The 19,333-nt window shown below is 29.8% G+C and overlaps 3 protein-coding genes and 2 non-coding genes across 7 annotated transcripts in view; all 5 read right to left on the bottom strand.

Moving 5' to 3' along the window:
• LOC124423524 (ras-related protein Rab-3) overlaps positions 1 to 8,685 on the bottom strand; it is a 12,139-nt gene extending 3,454 nt beyond the window's left edge. Inside the window, exons 1-3 of one of the 2 annotated variants that reach the window (XM_046961327.1) lie at positions 8,160 to 8,685; positions 817 to 1,038; positions 1 to 183 (exon numbers count right to left, since the gene is read on the bottom strand). The exon at positions 1 to 183 is cut by the window's left edge and continues 108 nt beyond it. In XM_046961327.1, coding sequence (XP_046817283.1) covers positions 1 to 183; positions 817 to 1,038 — 405 coding nt within the window. In that variant the 5' untranslated portion in view covers positions 8,160 to 8,685. Of the gene's footprint in view, positions 184 to 816; positions 1,039 to 2,743; positions 3,196 to 8,159 lie in introns of those variants that run through there. The other variant, XM_046961326.1, reaches the window with a different exon arrangement.
• A 2,530-nt stretch (positions 8,686 to 11,215) lies between these two features.
• Positions 11,216 to 14,861, bottom strand: LOC124423702 (peroxisomal N(1)-acetyl-spermine/spermidine oxidase). 2 transcript variants are annotated; one of them, XM_046961750.1, is made up of 3 exons: positions 14,600 to 14,861; positions 13,654 to 14,194; positions 11,216 to 13,255 (listed from the first exon to the last, which is right to left on the bottom strand). In XM_046961750.1, exons 1-3 carry the CDS (start codon positions 14,775 to 14,777, stop codon positions 12,415 to 12,417), a joined length of 1,560 nt encoding a protein of 519 aa, XP_046817706.1. In that variant the 5' UTR covers positions 14,778 to 14,861; the 3' UTR covers positions 11,216 to 12,414. The 2 variants fall into 2 exon arrangements, with proteins under 2 accessions (XP_046817706.1, XP_046817707.1); XM_046961751.1 differs by having other exon boundaries at positions 14,572 to 14,713.
• Positions 14,862 to 15,242: 381 nt separating this feature from the next.
• Positions 15,243 to 17,371, bottom strand: LOC124423284 (actin-related protein 2/3 complex subunit 1A-A). Its single transcript, XM_046960848.1, has 6 exons — positions 16,947 to 17,371; positions 16,625 to 16,885; positions 16,248 to 16,538; positions 15,992 to 16,170; positions 15,644 to 15,913; positions 15,243 to 15,490 (listed from the first exon to the last, which is right to left on the bottom strand). The coding sequence occupies exons 1-6, from the start codon at positions 17,011 to 17,013 to the stop codon at positions 15,452 to 15,454; spliced, it is 1,107 nt and encodes a 368-aa protein (XP_046816804.1). The 5' UTR covers positions 17,014 to 17,371; the 3' UTR covers positions 15,243 to 15,451.
• A 208-nt stretch (positions 17,372 to 17,579) lies between these two features.
• Positions 17,580 to 17,653, bottom strand: Trnat-agu. The gene has a single exon. It is a non-coding gene; the product is annotated as a tRNA-Thr (tRNA).
• Positions 17,654 to 17,982: 329 nt separating this feature from the next.
• Trnaa-agc lies at positions 17,983 to 18,055 on the bottom strand. The gene has a single exon. It is a non-coding gene; the product is annotated as a tRNA-Ala (tRNA).
• Between the last annotated feature and the right edge of the window lie 1,278 nt (positions 18,056 to 19,333).

Genomic DNA, 19,333 nt, shown 5'->3' on the forward strand with positions numbered 1-19,333 from the left:
GCACTTGTTGCCCACGAGGATTACCTGGGCATTGTCCCACGAGTAAGTCTTTATCTGCGTCACCCAGTCTTGTACCGAATTGAAGGATTCCTCGTTCGTAATGTCATACATCAGGATGAAGCCCATTGCGCCTCTATAATAGGCCGTTGTGATCGTCCTGTATCTTTCTTGACCGGCCGTATCCTGAAACAATGTTTATAATCAATATTATTAACTTCCATATAACACTCAGAGATATACGTATAAACGCAGGGCACGTAGGTTTAGGCAATTTCGCGAATAAATTGTTTCATACAAACAATTATTAAACATATAAAACTTTACAAAAAAAAAAAAAAAAAAAAAAAAAAAAAAAAACTTTAGCCGTATTTCTGTACATCATGACTTTTTTTTTTCTTTTATTAAAATCGCTCGGAAATAAAAAACTAAAGTTAATAAAGCTTTGACCGGCTTCTCGCTATAATTTTCCTTTTACTTCGCTACTTGGTTATGTTTAACTGAAGTCGAGTATTGCGGATAAAGTTCAATCTAAATATATATATATATATATAATATATAATATATAATATATGTATATACAATATATATATATATATATATGATGTCGTAGGTATACGACAAATGCGCGTTATTGCTTTGAAAGCATCGATAATATGCAAAACCAAACATGTATGCAATGTGCATCTATACGTGTACATGTGTGTCTACATACCAGTCTATATATGTATATATATATATAGACGAAAAAAATATACAGATATCCGAATGCAGTGTATATTACGTTTACCTGTACAAAGGTATAGCGATTATACTGACCCAGATTTGTAGCTTGACCCTTTTATCGTTCCTGAAGACCGTTTTCACTTTAAAGTCGATTCCCACGGTCGACACGAAGGCCGAGGTGAAAGAATCGTCCGCATAACGGAAGAGAAAAGAGGTTTTACCGACCGACGAGTTGCCGATTATTAAAAGTTTGAACATGTAATCGAAGTTCTGATCCGCGGCATCCTTCTGCCACTTTGGATCTTGGCTCGCCATCTGGAAAGAATAAAAAAATAAATAAATAAACAAATAAATAAATAAATACATATATATATATATATATATATATATTACAAGTTTTTACATTACGTTGTATCTATTTCGCGAATTGTAAATATATTTTCGGTCGAATGGAAATATCGCTTTTACGTGTCACAATCATAAATATCTAATAAAATCAAAAATTTCAATTCCTGCTTATCTCTTCCCCTTCTCTCTCTCGCTCTCTCTCTCTCTCTCTCTCTTTCTTTCTCTCTCTCTCTCTCTGAAACACGTGATAATCCTAAATAATGGGAAATAATTGTTAAACGCTTTGTTGCAATACAACGCGTTTCGCGAACGAGTAGTAAAAGCTAAATGCAACAGATGATTCTATAATGGAATACTTGGACGAAATCTACGATCTTTCCTATCGTCGTATTACACGTGTTCGCCGGGAAACGTGGCTATGTAACACCTAAGATAAGCTCGATATGAAACTATTCGCAATCTCTCTCTCTCTCTCTCTCTCTCTCTCTCTCTGTCTAGCATCGCTATTGTTCCTCGTTCCTTTGAGCCCTTTACGATGCACAATGCATGGATGCCCTTTAAACGTACAATGCATATATATATATATATATATATATATATATATATATATATATAAATATACATATCGATAATGATCGTTGGGTTTTCCATATCAAAGCAGACAATGCAACGACAATAACTTTTCAATCATAGAAATATTATTTCAAAGGAATCCAAGTATCAATTGGTTGCCTCTGAGACAGTATACTTCTAATATAACACTGATATAGAATAATGTAATTAGATATATGAGTAAATAAAGATAGGTATGCATATACCTATCTTTATTATTCACATATCATCACGCACACATATACACGCACACGTACAAAAGTAAAGAGTATTAAGCTATAGAATATGTTAAGAAATTCCTTAGAGTCCAGGATCATTTGTTAATTTTTACTACGACATTGTTGAAATTTCTAGCAAGAGAGAAAAAGAAAGAGAGAGAGAGAGAGAGAAAGAGAGAGAGAGAGAGAGAGAAAGAGAGAGAGAGAGAAAGAGAGAAAGAGAGAGATAAGCCAGAAACGTCGTCTTTTTACCCACAAACGCAAATTTTTTTTAATGAGCTACCGGATAGCTTCGACAGAAAAGCTAAGAATAGAAAACGATTTTCCCTCTGGTTTACGTTCATTTCCCGAAGGAACCGTGACCCGATGCGTTTCTCTCTTTCCACGACCTCGATGCCAAAAAAAGGACCAAGGACGATCTCTCTCTCTCTCTCTCTCTCTCTCTCTCTCTCTCTCTCTCTCTCTCTCTCTCTCTCTCTGTCTCTCTTTCGCGCGCACTCTCTTTCCGAGAAGATCGATCGTCAGAGAAAATGTGTTAAAATTGATGAAAAAAAAAAAAAAAATCATTTCATTTAAATATAATCAATTTAATCTATCTCATCCGAAACGATCTAAACTTTATGACATAAGTATATTCGTATGTAATATGAAGAAAGTATAAAAAATGCGAATAAATAAAGATAACATTGAGTATATATTAAAATTAAATTTGGAACGGAGAAAGACGAGACTTAAATACATATAAATATATAAATAGATATATAGATTAATAAACGATAAATATTAAGATAGATTAATAGATTAATATATTAATAAATAAATAGACAAGGATATCGAGATACCGGACGTTGGTTCGGCGAAGTAATCTCGACAATGGATATCATTCGAGCCATACGCGTACGTAAAACCAAAACGGAGTCCTTAATGGGTGATGCTTTGGACGACGAGCCCTTCTGATGCCCTTTGACCATTACCACTCTCTACCAGCACCAATACCAATACCACAATCACCACTTTTCACAATGTTTTTTCTCCTTTCTTTTTCTTATTTTTCTTTTCTACTTTTTACTCTCTCTCACTTCTTCTTTTTTTTTATTTTTCTTTTATTTTTTTCTTTTTCAACGACGGTCTATCATGCGAATGAATCCCAATGTAGGGAAAAATTTTTCGAGCTCGACAGATCCAAGACAAATACGTATCATCACGCCCTTATTCTCTCTCTCTCTCTCTCTCTCTCTTTCTCCCTCTTTCTCTCTCTCTTTGTTTTTTCTTCTTTATTTTACTTTTATTTTCTTCTCTTCTATTTTGCTTCAATGCTCCATCTTCACAAATCCGTGAATATATATATATATATATATGTATATATCTATATATGTATATATATATATATATATTAAGTAATGTAGGCTTTTATGTATATTTATATATGTATATAACAATAGACATGTTTTTGAGTTCACGACGACGTGGCGACTTCTGCGGTTTTCTTGTCCCCCGCTGTTTGTTTCGACCACGGATCTTTTTGTAACAAGACGACATCGTTCATTCGTTCGTTCGTTCCTGCATAGAACAACATACTTGGTAAATACGTACAAGCCTTTATTTTCCGCTACTTTTTATGTCACATGTTATCCATCGTATTTCTACATATACATTGGTGTTCCATTTCCTCTCTTTTTTTCTTTTCACTTTTTTTCTTTTTCTCTTTTCCTTTTCCATTTTCTTTTAGTCCGACCAATCGTTACAATTCCTTTAGATTTCTCTTAATGGAATAATTTTCTATTCTATTCCATGTCATTTTGATTTAAAATTGTTACACAAATAAATAATTAATTTCTTTTGTTTTCTCGGAAAAAAAGAGTAATAACCAAAATATATATGTATATAAAATATATATATATATATAAAATATATATATATATATATAATATATATATATATATGTATATATATATATATATATGTGTGTGCATGTAGGAGTATTTATGCGTTAGAACGGTCAAGTATACCCAATGACCTAGTTTCGCGTAATCTTTCGCAAGGAGAATTCATTCATACGCTATCGTTGACCACGACCATTTCTTTGATGACGTTTAACATTGCTATTTCTCATTCTTCTGTTCGTATACTAGACCAGAATCGAAACGTGTTTTACGATAAGAATGCGTGTATATATGTATGTATGCATTTATCTGAAGACACATATAAACGTCAGTGTGAATACGTAAATTTTACATGCAACACTCGTATAAATTATATCTACGATACCTTACTTACTCGAACGATTAGAAATAATGAACTAGAGGAACAAATGACGATTAATCTTAGAAAGGAACGATTAATTTTGTAATATTGAATACGGTTTCGTTATGTCAAGTTCGAGGAATTTTCAACAAAAAAAAGAAAAAAAAAAAGAAGACAAGAAAGAACAATATAAAAAACAATAAAAAATTTAAGTAGTAAATATCATAAGAATATATATATATATATGTGTGTGTATGTATACGTATATACGTAGTTGCATAAGTTTCGAGTTAATAGGAAAATTTTTCGAGGTAATAAAACTACATCGATTTATCATTTCGAATTGACACTTGTGCAGACGTTCTTAGAAAGACTTGTGCTTTAAAGAAGTGAAATTAAATGAAGGAAGCTTTAGTAAAGAATAAGAAATAATAGTACGTTATACGAGATCTCTTTAAATTGCCAATTACGATTGCCTTGATAAAATGGCGTTGGTTATATCTTATGTTTCGCTTTATTGATCCATTAGCTTTTGACGTTTCGATTGAACCTCTCTTTAGAAAAAAAAAGCATCATTTCTTCTCTCTCTCTCTCTCTCTCTCTCTCTTTCTCTCTCTCTCTCTCTCGCTCTCTTTCTTGAATGGCAAGAGAACAATTCGTCGTCTGAGATAGCCGATGTCGGCGATCACGATCACTATAAATAAGCGATCGCAGAAGGGGTTGAACAGACGATGAACAAGTTTTTAGATCAGTGGAAGGGATTTTATCGATCGTACTATACTCGAACGACAGTAAAGTTACTCCAGATACGTTCAAGATTCTTCTTTGACTATAGACATCCTTATTCATTTCATCTTCGAATTTTAATATATCTAATATTTGTTAACGTTACAGAAAAAAAAAAAAAAAAAAAAGAAAAAGAAATAACTGTTTTTTAATTTTTTTTTATTGACACAAAAAACAATCGAATTTATTATTTAATCCATTTATAATTAATGTCGTAAGATAAGTTTTATCAATCGGGATAGAATTCAATTTTCTATTATTTGATCATTGGATTATATTAAATGTAAATATTTTTCGACGAGATGTATATATATATATATATATATATATATATATATATATATAATGGAATTTTTTTTTATTTATTCGGATGAAAGAAAGGTAGAGTCCATGGTAAGGTTCGTTCGCGCAAACAGGATCTCTCGTAGGTTAAAATGGAACGATCGTAGAAACCAGGACAAGGTCCATGATAATGATATCGTCTGTTCGTATCATATATTTTGACGTACGTATACGTAATTATAATAATCTTTTACAATTTTCATTCTTATATTAACGATAATATTAATAAAACATATGTATGCGTATACGTGTGTATGATATATATCCATATATTATATAATCTTTGATATTGACATGATATAATTTCATCTTTTTTTTCTTTTCTAATTTTTTATATCATTCCCATTTAAGCTTCCTTCATCAAAGAAGTAATATCGTGATCCAATTTTCTAAGTTCAAAACTTTCTTGAAACTAACGTAATTTCTTCTATCACCGTAATAAAGAGAGAAAAAGAAATAGAGACAGAGAGACAGAGAGAGAGAGAGAGAGAGTGAGAAGTTTTTTTTTTTCTTTTTTATTAACACTCCAACATAGAAACGTTATCGTCAAACGTTATCTTCAAACGTACGAGTTAATTAAAATTTTACTTAACCGCAACTATGTATTCCGTGCGAAATATTAAATAAATAATAATGTTAATCGTGTAAATGTATTCGAACGTAAATATATAACCAAAATATTTCTTCAAGAAATTCTTTCAACGTTCTTCTCATTATAAATAAATATATACGGGAGACCGTATATATTTACATTATATATAATATAAATGCATATAAGTTAGCAGAAATTGTTCAACTGTTGATGAGAGAATTATACGAGTATTATAGGAGTATACTTTTAATTAGAGAGATGTTCAAGGTAAAGATATGAACGTCGTTTTAACGTTCAATAAAAAGATCAAATGATAAATTTTGAAGATCATACTTTTGACAATATTATCGAGACTTATTAGATTCTCAAAGATCGTTTAAGTCTTTCGGAAAGATTTAATCGAAGAAATCGAACGATTAGACGTTTTTACATTTCTCTTTGACATTTTTTTCTTTTTATCACAATCAATATCGAAGGATAACATTGAAATATTTTTGAATGCATCCATCGTTACTTCTCTAAGAATGCCATAATTATACATATCTATATAGATAGATACATGTGTATGGACATGTATCTATACATATATACATATATATATACACACACACAGATATGTCCGTTATCAAGCTCGTTGATTCCTAACGGGTAGGAAGGTATAAAATATTTTTGGAAGATCGATTCTCATCCCCCTGCCCGGTCCGTACCACCCATACGGTTTCGATTTCAGTAGTCTGTGGAAGCACCGGCGAAAGATGGAGCCTCCGTATAGGTTGGAGCGTGACACCTAATCTCGGTTTGGTAGGGCAAGAGAAAAATAATATATATGATATATATATATATATATATATATATATATATATATATATATATATATATATATATATACATGTAAATTATAGATTTGAGAGAGATTGATATAATAAGATTTCAAAAAAAAAAAAATTAACAGTTTTACCATTAACATTTTCAATTCTACATTAATCGATAAGATTATTCAACAGAGATGATAAATCCATCTTATTTAATTTATTTCATTCGTCTAAGAAATTTCTCCATATAACGTAATGGACAATCCTTTCGTTTCCCCGACAAATTCACGAGCATTAACGATCGATCAGCTGATGGCAACTAAGTTCGTCGAGCCCCGAGAGCGCGATGGCGACATTGTTAAAAGTGAAACGAGAAGAATGAAAGGAGGAACGGACGAAGGAGAAAGGAAAAGGGAAAAATAAAAGGGAAGTAAAAAGAGGGAGAAAGAAATTATACGGAGTTATAATTACAAGGGCAACCTTCCTGACTGATTACAGAAAGCAGGCCAACAGGAAATGGACCTTATCGTGTCTTGGACCTTCTCTCTTCGACAGTCACGATTACTAGCAATGGCTTAAGAAAATAGAAAAAGAGTAAAATACGTAAATGTAACGTAATTACAATTGAATGATTCGAATCGTTCATCAGAAGATCATCTTTTCAACTCGTTTATCGCCCTCTCTTGTACTGTTTCTACCTCTCTCTCTCTCTCTCTCTCTCTTTCTCACTCTCTCTCTTTATCACACACACACATACACACACTCTTTTGCTCTCTCTCTCTCTCTCTCCCTCTTTCTTTCTATCTATCTATCTCTCTCTACCTCATCCGTACTGTTACTCTAGCAAGTAACAAACATGGACGCCACGTAGGAAACGGAAAGAGATGAAGGAAAAGGAAAACACAGGATCATTTTTTCTCTGATCGAACGAACGAACGAACGAACGAACGAATGAACGAACATACCCGCAGCTTTTATCGTACCTGGTAATAAGAGGGAACAAATAGGGAAATGACGAAAGAGAAGAGAAAGGGAAAGAGAGAGAGAGAGAGAGAGAGAGAGAGAGAGAGAAAGAGACATACAGACAGACAGATAGACAGACAGACAGACAGACAGATAGAAAGATAGAAAGAGAAGGGGAAGATAGAGATAAAAAGAGAAAGAGAGAGAAGGGAGTAAGAGAGACAGATAGAGAGAGAGAGAGAGAGAGAGAGAGAGAGAGTGAACGAGGGAAATCAATAAGCACGCCTATCGACAAGCCTTTCCTTCAAACACGAAATAAGTAATTTCGATAGCAAAACTCTCTTTCGATTTTTCTCTCCCTCTCTCTTTCTTTTTCTCTCTCTCTCTCTCTCTCTCTCTCTCTCTATCTATATATCTATCTATCAATTTCTCTCTCTCTCTCTCTCTCTCTATCGCTCTCTGTCGATTTAACTCTTTCTAAAGAAAAATAGAAGTTGTAAGTTTTCCATCGGTTCGTACCTTCTACGAAGACGATGTATCCTTGAACGACACGGGGTTGCTGCTCTGACGTCAAGGATCCAACACAGGCTACCGTTTGCACTTTGTTTAATCACTCTATTAAGAGAAATACGACGAATCTCGATGGAGATCGAGATTCAATTTATCGCGATAAGAGGGAGGACCGATGTATCTTTCTTTCTTTTCTTTTGCACGCACTCTCTCTCTCTCTCTCTCTCTCTCTCTTGCTTTCTTACTTGCTTTCTATCTTTCTTCTTCTCTCGATTAGTTATGTCAGCTGTCTCTTTCTTTCTTTTTTGCCTTTCTCTCTCTCTCTCTCTCTCTCTCTCTCTCTCTCTCTCTCTCTCGCTCGCTCTATCTCTTTTTCTCTATCGATATGTGTGCGTGCGGCCCTTTCTTTCGCGACAATTATAAAGAGAGACTGGACTAGGACTGGCCTCGGGAAAGAGCCTCGCGCCACTATAGCCTACTATAGCTAAAATATCGACCATTTCGTCGTGGAACCCCCGCCCGTTCGCGTACCAATCCACTCGCGTTTTCGCGCCTGCGCTACCGGCAACCCGACTGGCATCAATATAACTACGAATGGTGGAGCCGCATTCCTCTTTGCTCTTCTTATACACACTTCGGGGGAAGCTCGACACTTGTTGATCCGAATACTCTTTCTCTCTCTCTCTCTTTCTGTCTCTCTCTCTCTCTCTCTCTCTCTCTCTCTCTCTATCATTTTGTCTTTCATTCTCCCTTTGCTTTTTCGCTCTTCGTCTCTCCTTCTCTCTCTCTCTCTCTCTCTCTCTTTCTCACTTTTTCTTAGATTTCAAATAGTAATCATAAAAATGCACTTTTAGTTTTGTTCATTTTATTCTGTTTCTTTCCTCCTGATTTCTTTTTCTTTCGTTTATTTTTTTTTTTCCTTTTTTTTCTTTTTTTTTTTTTTTTTTTTTTTTTTTTTTTTTTTTAGTATTACACGATACTCAATATTACACGACACTCGAATATACAACGAGCAACGTGTTACATCGTTACATGCATGCGCAATTTACGTCGTTTATAATGCACTTTTGATAGTACTTCAATTGAATTGTAAAGAGAATAATTGAAAGGTCAAAAGTCATGCATAATTATCTCGAGGATCTATTTTTGAATAATTCATGTTTTTCCGTTTAATCGTTTGGAAATCGTTCGTTATAATTGGCAATAAAAAAAAAAAAAACGAGCATAGATAATTTAATACGATTTGTAAGAACTCGTTTCCCACTTCAATTTACTTCAAAACTCGAAGTGTCAATGATTAGACGTAATGTAATAATCCTTATCGTCATTGGTAACAAGATTTTATCATTTCCGTCGGCAATTCGAATTGTTACAAGCTTATAGCGTTTCATTTGCATTCGACGAACGAAAAAATTAAATGGCAGTATTCAACCGCCTAACAAAGTATGTGGTTTACCGATCGAGTAAAGAACTCCTCTCTGGAGCAAAAATTATAGATCTAGTCGATTACCCAAGCAAGGAGTTTCATTTCATAGAAAAACTAGACCGACTATCGATTAAAAATCTAGGAAATTTCTATTGTAACTCGTGGATTCTCCCCATTATGATACACTAGAGCCCTCTGGTATTTCTCCTATAAATCTGTTTTTTTTTTATCAGTCCATCTATTTATCATATTTTCTTCGTCATATCAAATGAAATAGAAATCCAATACAATAAACGTTTGTTTTTCAGAAATCATCATGAGCAAAAAATATAGCACACAAAAATGTGATAAAGAATATGTAAATAAATCATCGACGAACCTGGATAGTAATAATCTTATCTGAATACTTTACGGCAATTAATAGGATTCACATCATTTACTTATTTTTAAAATGCCAAAATTTTATGGACAAGGAAAACAACTATATAAATCTAAAGAAATATATTATATTAAAGTTAATAGTTTTATTTATAAGCTTACAATTTTAGATTTAGTTGTATGCGTAAATTATTAATAAGATTATATCAATGTAATTTTATCAGAGTTAAAAATAAAAATTAAATATTATATAAAAATTAGAGTACTTATAAATTAATCCAGTCATTCTCCCATCATACTTCCAAAATTGTCCCAACATATAACTTATGTTCTCCTGTTCGAAAAATCAAATTACGGGGGAAGCGCGAAAACTTTTCCCGTAAATCTAAATTTGTATTAGGATAACATGATTCGCGAAGAGGTGGTACGTGAAAATCGTGCTACCTCCAGGTAAGTTATGTTCTCCTGTTCGAAAAATCAAATTACGAGGAAGCGCGAAAACTTTTCCCGCAAATCTGAATTTGAATTAGGATCACATGATGCGCGAAGAGGTGGAATGCAAAATTTCTCTCGAAAATATCGGAAAAATAGGATGTATGAGGAGGTAATACAAATTAATTTACACGTAAGTATATTGACAGTAAAAGTAATCTTTATTGTAAGAATATGTTCATTACGTACATTAAAAATGTTATATATTACATTATTTTACATAGCTTGTAAGTACGCTATTAATGTAATTGCATGACTGTATAAATAATAGCTGTCGGTACGTTATTATCAGTCGGTAAGTTACCTATTGAGTAAAAAAGCTTTTATATTTTAAATTTGCAATAGATTTAATTTTTTCTATACAGATAAAAATTATCATAAATTCATAATATAGAACTTTTTTATCCCTATTTTTTTCTCTTATTTTTATATCACACTATACATGATTACGCATAAACGATATTATAATAGTATAACAGTGAATATTATAAATTTTATAATAGCTACTTCATTTAGAATATTTTAAAATATTGATTCCAAATCGACTTGTTTATAATCGTCGATTTTTTTATCTACAGAATAGATAATACAAAAAATTGACTAGATTTCGAAAATACTTGCATAAGAGATTATATTCTCAATTATAATATTCGTCTATTTTTTCTATGATTATTATTCATCGAAAACTATCGTTAATACGATAATTTTTATATATCACAAACGTAACTGTTTAAAAGCATTTACATATAAGAGAAATAAAATAATAATATTATAAATAATCTTTTTTTTTATTATATATACAATACGTGATGTTTAATTAAATTTACATTATTTCATAAAAATTAATCATGATTTAAGATTTAATGAAATATAATAATTTCGTATTCGCCAAATTGTTTGCGCCTGACAATTGTTCGTTCGTCTCTTTTTCCAATTTTTAATTGTTTACATTTTATATTTTTTTCATTCTATTACAAATATAGGCACAATGAAAAGGAACACAATATGGCACAAAATTTTCTGTAGTGAAATTGTGTATCGTTAATATTAATTTATATGTATATATATATATACCGTAAAAATGCAGTTTTTTTTTCTTTTTTTTTCTTTTTTTAAGAGACTTTTTGATCTTTTAACATTGTTCATAAGCGAGCCAGTACGAATACAGAAATAAATTCAATGAAAATAAAAGCTATTATAAAACGAACATTTACAATGATAAATTACATTGTTAAGTTTACAATGGTGATCTTGCATATTTTAGGAATTACTATAATATATTAATTTCTTAAATCAATTTACTAATAAAATAAAAATGCTATATCATCAATTGTACATACATACAGTATTAATAACGAGCACATAATTTAAATAATTTGAAATAAAATGTGCTCAATTGTTTATAGTTATATAAAAGCTATCATTAAAAATACTATTATTTGAAGATGATTGAGAGAAAATGTTCTGACAAGCATCAATAACAGATTTTAAATTAGTAAAATGTACATTGTGCATAATATTCCTAAATCAGTCATAATACGCTCTACAATTTATTTATTTTTTTTTTTTTCCTTTTTAAATGCATCACTTCTTTTTTCATTTATACAAAACAAACAAAGCATAACACTCTCTCTTAAGAACAACATAACATGCAATTTTTTAAATAAATCGATAAATACTACAAAATATAATTTGTTAGGAAAGATAATTTTGATATTTAAAAATTATATCGTTTTAAAAATTGTTTAACATGCACATAGATTAGAATTATAACTAAGATTGTTACTTTATATAATTACTGTTTTTTTCGAAGTGTTAGATTAAGCGATCCATCTTCATCATAAATGACTAAGTATTGATTACTTTTTTTCAAGCAATACACAAAATGCTCTTGTCTGGAAACAAAATATTATATATACATATACATATATATATATATATATATATATATATATAAAATTTTTAATTTTAATTTAAAGATATTCCTTGAATCCATGAGCTAAGATCACTAGTACTTTCACAACTAAGACTTATATGATTTTGTTCACTTCTTCTTGATTCGAGTAACAATTGAGCTGCAGTACGGCCTGTTAAATATGCACCATGTACAGTACTGTAAAACGAAGAATGTGTGTGCTCGCCAGCAAATGTTATCATAATTTTGGAAGGCTGATCTTGCAGTATCAATGGTTCAGCTAAATTCTTGATATCTACTTGACTTGCACCAATGGCCATAGATGTATAAGAACCACATGTAAATGGTTGAGAATTCCAAGTAGTACGTAAGCAATGCTTTGGAGCTGGTACAAATGGATCGTTTAAAAATCGCCTTAAAATTGATGTGCATACTTCTGATACCTCGGTTGTACTTAATTGTTCCATATATTCTGCAGCCTTTCCTGATATCCAACCAAGAAGAAGTGTATCTGATATTTTAATAAAAGAATATATTTTTCTAAACCATGTTTTACTTAAATCTTGTCTGTCGTCTTCTGACAATCCTCTATCGTCCCAAAGAAGCATAACTTCAGATATTCCTGGATTTAAAAAAGGCCTTTCGTATTCTAAAAATATTTTATCTACAGTACCAAACATAAGTCTATTTATTGCTTGGAGTTTATTATCTGGTAAGGGCGGCTCAAAAATATCATTAGCCTTTTTTTTAAGAACTCCTAAAGGCAATGTACATATTATATGTTCTGCAGTTATCATTTTTCCATTTTCACATTGAATTTCTATAACCTTATTTCTACTAGAGTTATTTGTTGCTACATCAGATGTTTCATTCTCACATTCCTGTTTTTGCCATCTGTAATTATGATTAGCATATAAACATACTTTGTTTTTTTATCAACAACTTCATTGAGATTATTGCATAAGAGTAAACACAAATATTAAATTAGAAAAAGATCATTTAAAAAAAACATATAATATAAAATCATTACAAAGCCAATATCCATAATGTTCTTAAAAAAAAAAAATATATATATATACATATATATATAACTTTTATATTTAAAATAAAATATAAAGAATTAATAAGTATAATAGAACTAAAGTTTTAAATTGCTTTCTTGTTTAAAAAAAAGAAAAAGACATTTTAAAATCGACTAAAGCTCTATTAAAAATAAATATTTGTAAAAACTATGAAATATTTGAATATTAAAAATACACATATTAATGTAGAAAAGGGATCTAATAATTTACCTAATTTTAGTAACAACGTGTTTAGTAAGTATACAGTTCTTTGGTATATGTTTTGTAATTGGCTCCAATATTGCACTATATCCATTTCGAAGACGGATATTACCACCTTGTAATTCAGCGTAAGATCCCATTTCCATAAGATCGACCTCTTCCATATTATCACAGCCAGTAATACAAGTTTCTCTCTTAAGCAAACAATCAAAAAGTAACTGTCTTATTCTTCTTTGTTCAACTGGTAAAGATGACAAATATATATCAGTTTCAAGTGCCACATGTGCTCCAACACTATTTATACCATCTGGTGGATTATAAGCACTTAAGAAATATTCTTCACAACGTCTTAAAAAACACACATAGGCTTCATAGATTTCTTGTAAAACTGGAAATGGTAATTGTTTTCCATCTTCCATAGCAGCTATAACTCTATGTGGTTTCGGTATATTTATGATATCTATCAATCCATTTGCCATTGCTAATTCAAAAAGAGGATTTCCCAAAACTCCATGAATCCAGTTTGCTCCAAGTTCAATTTTTTCATTTCCTAAATTAAAACAATACAAAAATAATATAAATATGAGGAGACTAAAAATCAAAGAATTTATTATGCCTAGAAATATATTCAAAAGTATTCATTGTAATGTTTTTTTATAAGCATATATATATATATATATGTATATTATCAATAAGATTTCTATAACAATAGTAATATGCTATCACAAATGCGATGAAAATTATTATTATTTAATAAGAAAGAAAAACAATATATTTTATCCAGTATGAAATGATATAATCAAATGAAACATTTATACTTATTACGAATAATAATTTGACTTATAAAATTGTAAGAATCAATATTCAAAATTAGTTCAAATATCAAATTTATACAGAAGTAAAAGACTTTATTGATTGTCAACGTACGTTAAGATAGAGGTTAATTCAACCATACCAATTTGTGTTGCTATAATTCGGCCACCTATACGTCCTCTTGCTTCAACAATAAGAAAATCTGTTTCACTATTTTTAAGTAAATGATTTGCGGCAGACAATCCGGCCATGCCCGCTCCGATGATCAAAATTTTACACGAGACATGACTATCCACTGGCTGGTCCGTGAGTTCCGCCATGTTCAATGCATTGTAACTAACAATAACTATAGCCTATAAGAATTATGTAGGATATTATAACGCGGCCATTGATTACAATTTCTTAAGATAGATTTTAATATTACAATAATTCAAAAAATCTATTAAAAATTTTAAAACGTAGGACCGATTAAAAGAGAAATAAAAGAATAATTTATTTATAGTCAACATTAATCGATATTATCATGTTTCTATATAATTTATATATATATATATATATATATACACACACACACATATGTGTGTGTTTTATATTTTAATCAATTCAAAATGTCTTTGTTGTTTTCGTTTTTTTTACGACTTTTATTAAAACTCATATTTATTTTTATGTACATAATTCAACTCTTCTTCCCACTCTTATTTTTTATCTTTCAACAAATTATTACGTACATAATCAATTAAATATTTCTAATCAATATCTATAAATAAATCAATAACAACATAATATCAATAATAACTGTATTTGTTATTTGTTTATTGCTTTCTGATAATGCACTTTACAACACACTTTCATGTATTTTATACCGTATATTAAAGTTTTCAGTTGAACAGGAGCAAGAATAAAATTAGCAGGATTAATGTACGATTTATTTCAATATTATACACTCTTCAATTTCATATACCTTTAATCTTGATTTTGTAAAAAAAAGTATTCCTTAAACTATCTTCAGTCCAGCAATGGAATTTTCCAAAGACTACAAAATAAAAGAGAATACAATTGTTAATTTCATAAATAATAATTTATAAATATAATCAGACAAAAAAGCAACATTAAAATTATTATATAAATATGTTGTTATTTATATATTTAATTAATTATTCTTAATACTTGAAATATTATATGATACCTTCAAATCCCAAATGACCAATTGGCCATCTAGGCTACTTGTACTAAATTCATTATCCGATACTTGACGAACACAGTTAATTGTATTTTGATGAATGCTATCTAATGCATTGTCATTGGAATCATTTCGTGCTTGACGATCTAAGGACTGGAATTTTCTCATGGCAGACAATCCAGCGGTTTCTTTTTTTTGCATGTTATCTAATTTTGATACAAAGTAAATTTGTCCATTGTCATCCACAGAATATAACATGGGCATACAACTGTGTCCCTAAGGAAAAAATGTATCATTTCTAATCTGTGTTATTATAATATAATGTTGTTCACATTTTTGTTTTGACTGGATTACCGTGGCCACAATGGAATTGGGACCCACCCAAATGCAGCTTAAAAATGGTAAATGTTCGGTATAAAGCCTATAAACTATATTGCCCCTTGTAGCGTCTGCGACGCATATAGACGAATTATGTGCTACCCAGCAAATTTTATTGCCACATTGGCTAAATGCAACCGAATGTATCCAACCACCTAACAAAAATGCAACATCTATGTAAAAGCAACAAATATTTTAAGTTAGTTATCAAAAATTCTTTTAGCAAAAATACCTCCATTATTTGTATTAGGGAATTCAGCAAGTAATGTGCCCAATGTATTACTTGTTCCCCAAGCACACGTTCCTGGTGCATCTTCCATATCACTAATAAAAGCACTGAATACTCGAACTTTATAATCCGTTGATCCAGCAACCAAAACTTTATTATCTGGATGCCAATCAACTGTTGTTACCGTTGATCTTAAAGGACGCTTTATGTGTTTACAAAGCCACCAATTATTTTCTGATACAAAGTAACAAACTGCTATTACCCTGCCCCCAGAACCAACAGCAAATTTATTTTCTATAAGAAGAAGAAGATTTATCACAAAAGTAGATAAAAAAATCTGTTACCTTTAGAGATAGACAATTGTTAACATAATAATTTACCTAAAGGAGACCACTTTACACACGTGGCAGCCCGATTTATTCTTAATAAAACCCATGCAGGATTCCACTTTCCATCTTTTCCTTGTGTCCAAACGTATGCATTTTTATCTGCTGAACAGGTAACAATACGATTAGTACGTGGTGCCCAATCTACGCCCATAATATGCATATCGTGTTCTTGTAATGTATCAAGTAATTTCCATCCCGAAGAGGAATGCTTGTAAATTTGAATTTCATTATTATTTGGACATACTGCTACTTCTGTAAAGAAAAATAATTTAATAGTGATCTAATCTATATCTAAAGTATTATCTAGACATACCTGTTCTGTCTTTGTTCCAAGCATGATAACTTATAACATCAACACCCAGATTATGCACCACTGTCATTTTTTTCTAATACTATATATGTATATATATATATATTTATCTATATATAAGTTGATATAAGTAATAAATATAATATAATACAATATATCCGTACAATTTAAGGAAAAACGTCAGCGGGGTGCGGTCAATACTAAAATGACGATGATTCAATTTTTATAAGACATTATTTCTAGGATATTACAAATCTATCTATATAGATAATTGCAAAATAAAATTTTTTTTTTCCCATGCACGAACACAATATATGAATTTCTTCTCAATATAAAAAAAAACTTATCATAAACAGCCGTCAACCTCCTTTCCTTTTCTAAGGATGATACAGAAATCTTCAGAATAGTTTCCGACAGTACTGCCAATCTAAGAAGTCGTAATAACCTATAAATATACTAGTTGAATATTAACCTATGTAAGACATAAATGTATAACATTGTACGTATATACGCGAGCGATAAAAAAAATATTTTTTTCTAATAAAATATGCATAAAAAGAAGATACATTTTCTTTAGTAAATTTATTAAAAATTGAAAAAAAATTATGAATTGAAAAAAGAAATCTTTAATTTACAAGGCCCCGGAGGGATTCGAACCCTCGATCTCCTGTTTACTAGACAGGCGCTTTAACCAACTAAGCCACGGCGCCGATGGTGCATACGTTATACTAATACTAATAATTAACATATTTTTAATTGTTTGTTTTTTTTATTATATATTATTATTTTATATTTTATTTATATATAACTATGTATCGTACATAAGTCTGTTATGAAAATGATAAAAACAATTAAAATATTCATTTCATTGTTAACATTAATTGTTTATAATTTACACATAAATGAATCGAACTCGAGTGAAATCACTATAAGTAGGAAAAATAAATAAATTTTTTCGTAAAAACTAAATTTAATTTTTTTTTTAAATTATTTTCTATTTTTACAAAGTAGATATAAAAAAAAATTAACAAAGTTATTATGGAGGCGCCGGGCATCGATCCCGGTACCTCTCGCATGCTAAGCGAGCGCTCTACCATCTGAGCTACGCCCCCAATTTGATTCTTTATAGTACAATACAGTTTAAATACTGTATTCTTTTAATACAACAACTGTTTAAACAGACGACAAATGAATGATTTCTTTTTCAATATTTATTTAAAGTAATTTATTTAAAGTAAAATTATTCAGCTCTTAACAATGTATTATTTATAATACATTACAACTACATTATTAATTTGTTAAATAAATATATATATTTAAACTTGATTGTTCCTGTATTGGATGTTTTATGTTTATATGTGTGCATATGTGTGTTGCATGTATGTAAACGATTTTTTAACATTTGACAACGTTATGCGTTATTATGGAAGTATCATAATTCACCGTATGTTTAAATAAAAAAAAATAAGAATTGATTTTTTAATAATTAGCAATCGTTTTTCAAAATTTATACTCGTTTTTTTGTTTGCTTTAAATAAACTTTGCTATATGTATTTAGATGGCCAGGAAAAAAAAATTAAGATAGCGGGAAATTGAATAAGAGAATGAAATTTGAATAAAAATTATATATATCGTAAATTTTTTAAAATATTTCTAAATATAATAATTTGACATTATTTCTAATAGATGATCGATATTTATAATAAATCCAAACGCAATCATAATATTTAATTATTTATACTGACCAATTATATTATGTACATGTATTTCATTATGAATACTAATCAAAATATTCAAATATCTACACTGACCGTTAATTAATTAATAAGAATATCACTCAAATAAATAGAATTTGTATATTAAATATAATATGATAAGTAATGTATTAAGACTTTATACAATTATTTATAATTTGCATATATACATTTGATAACATTATTAAATAATTCTTGTACATTATAATTCGCATTTCAATAAATTATGATTTTTTTCTAATTTGTACAATTACAAGTCGGACTTGTAATAATCAGAAAAAAGGATTGATCTAAAAACTTTTCGAAAAAGTTTAATTGATTTTTAAAATTATCCAAAAACTTTTGACCTATTTATAAAAATTTTGGTTCACCCTGTAAAATTGAAATAAATTTGACTATCCGATATTATTTGTAGATAATATATTATGATTCAAATACAAAATTAATTGATTGAACTGAAATCAAACTTTTTTCCTTATCGAATGATGAGTAATATTTCCTTTTTCTTTTTCTTTTTATCGTTATCAGTAAAGTATAAATAATTTATGTGATAAAAAATAGAAATAAATAAATTAAATATGTGTTTTAAATGGCTCATTAGTTTTTCTTTTTTTGTTGTTTTTGAAAGTTTATTTG

This window comes from Vespa crabro, chromosome 4 (assembly GCF_910589235.1).
Source record: "Vespa crabro chromosome 4, iyVesCrab1.2, whole genome shotgun sequence".
Taxonomy (NCBI): domain Eukaryota; kingdom Metazoa; phylum Arthropoda; class Insecta; order Hymenoptera; family Vespidae; genus Vespa; species Vespa crabro.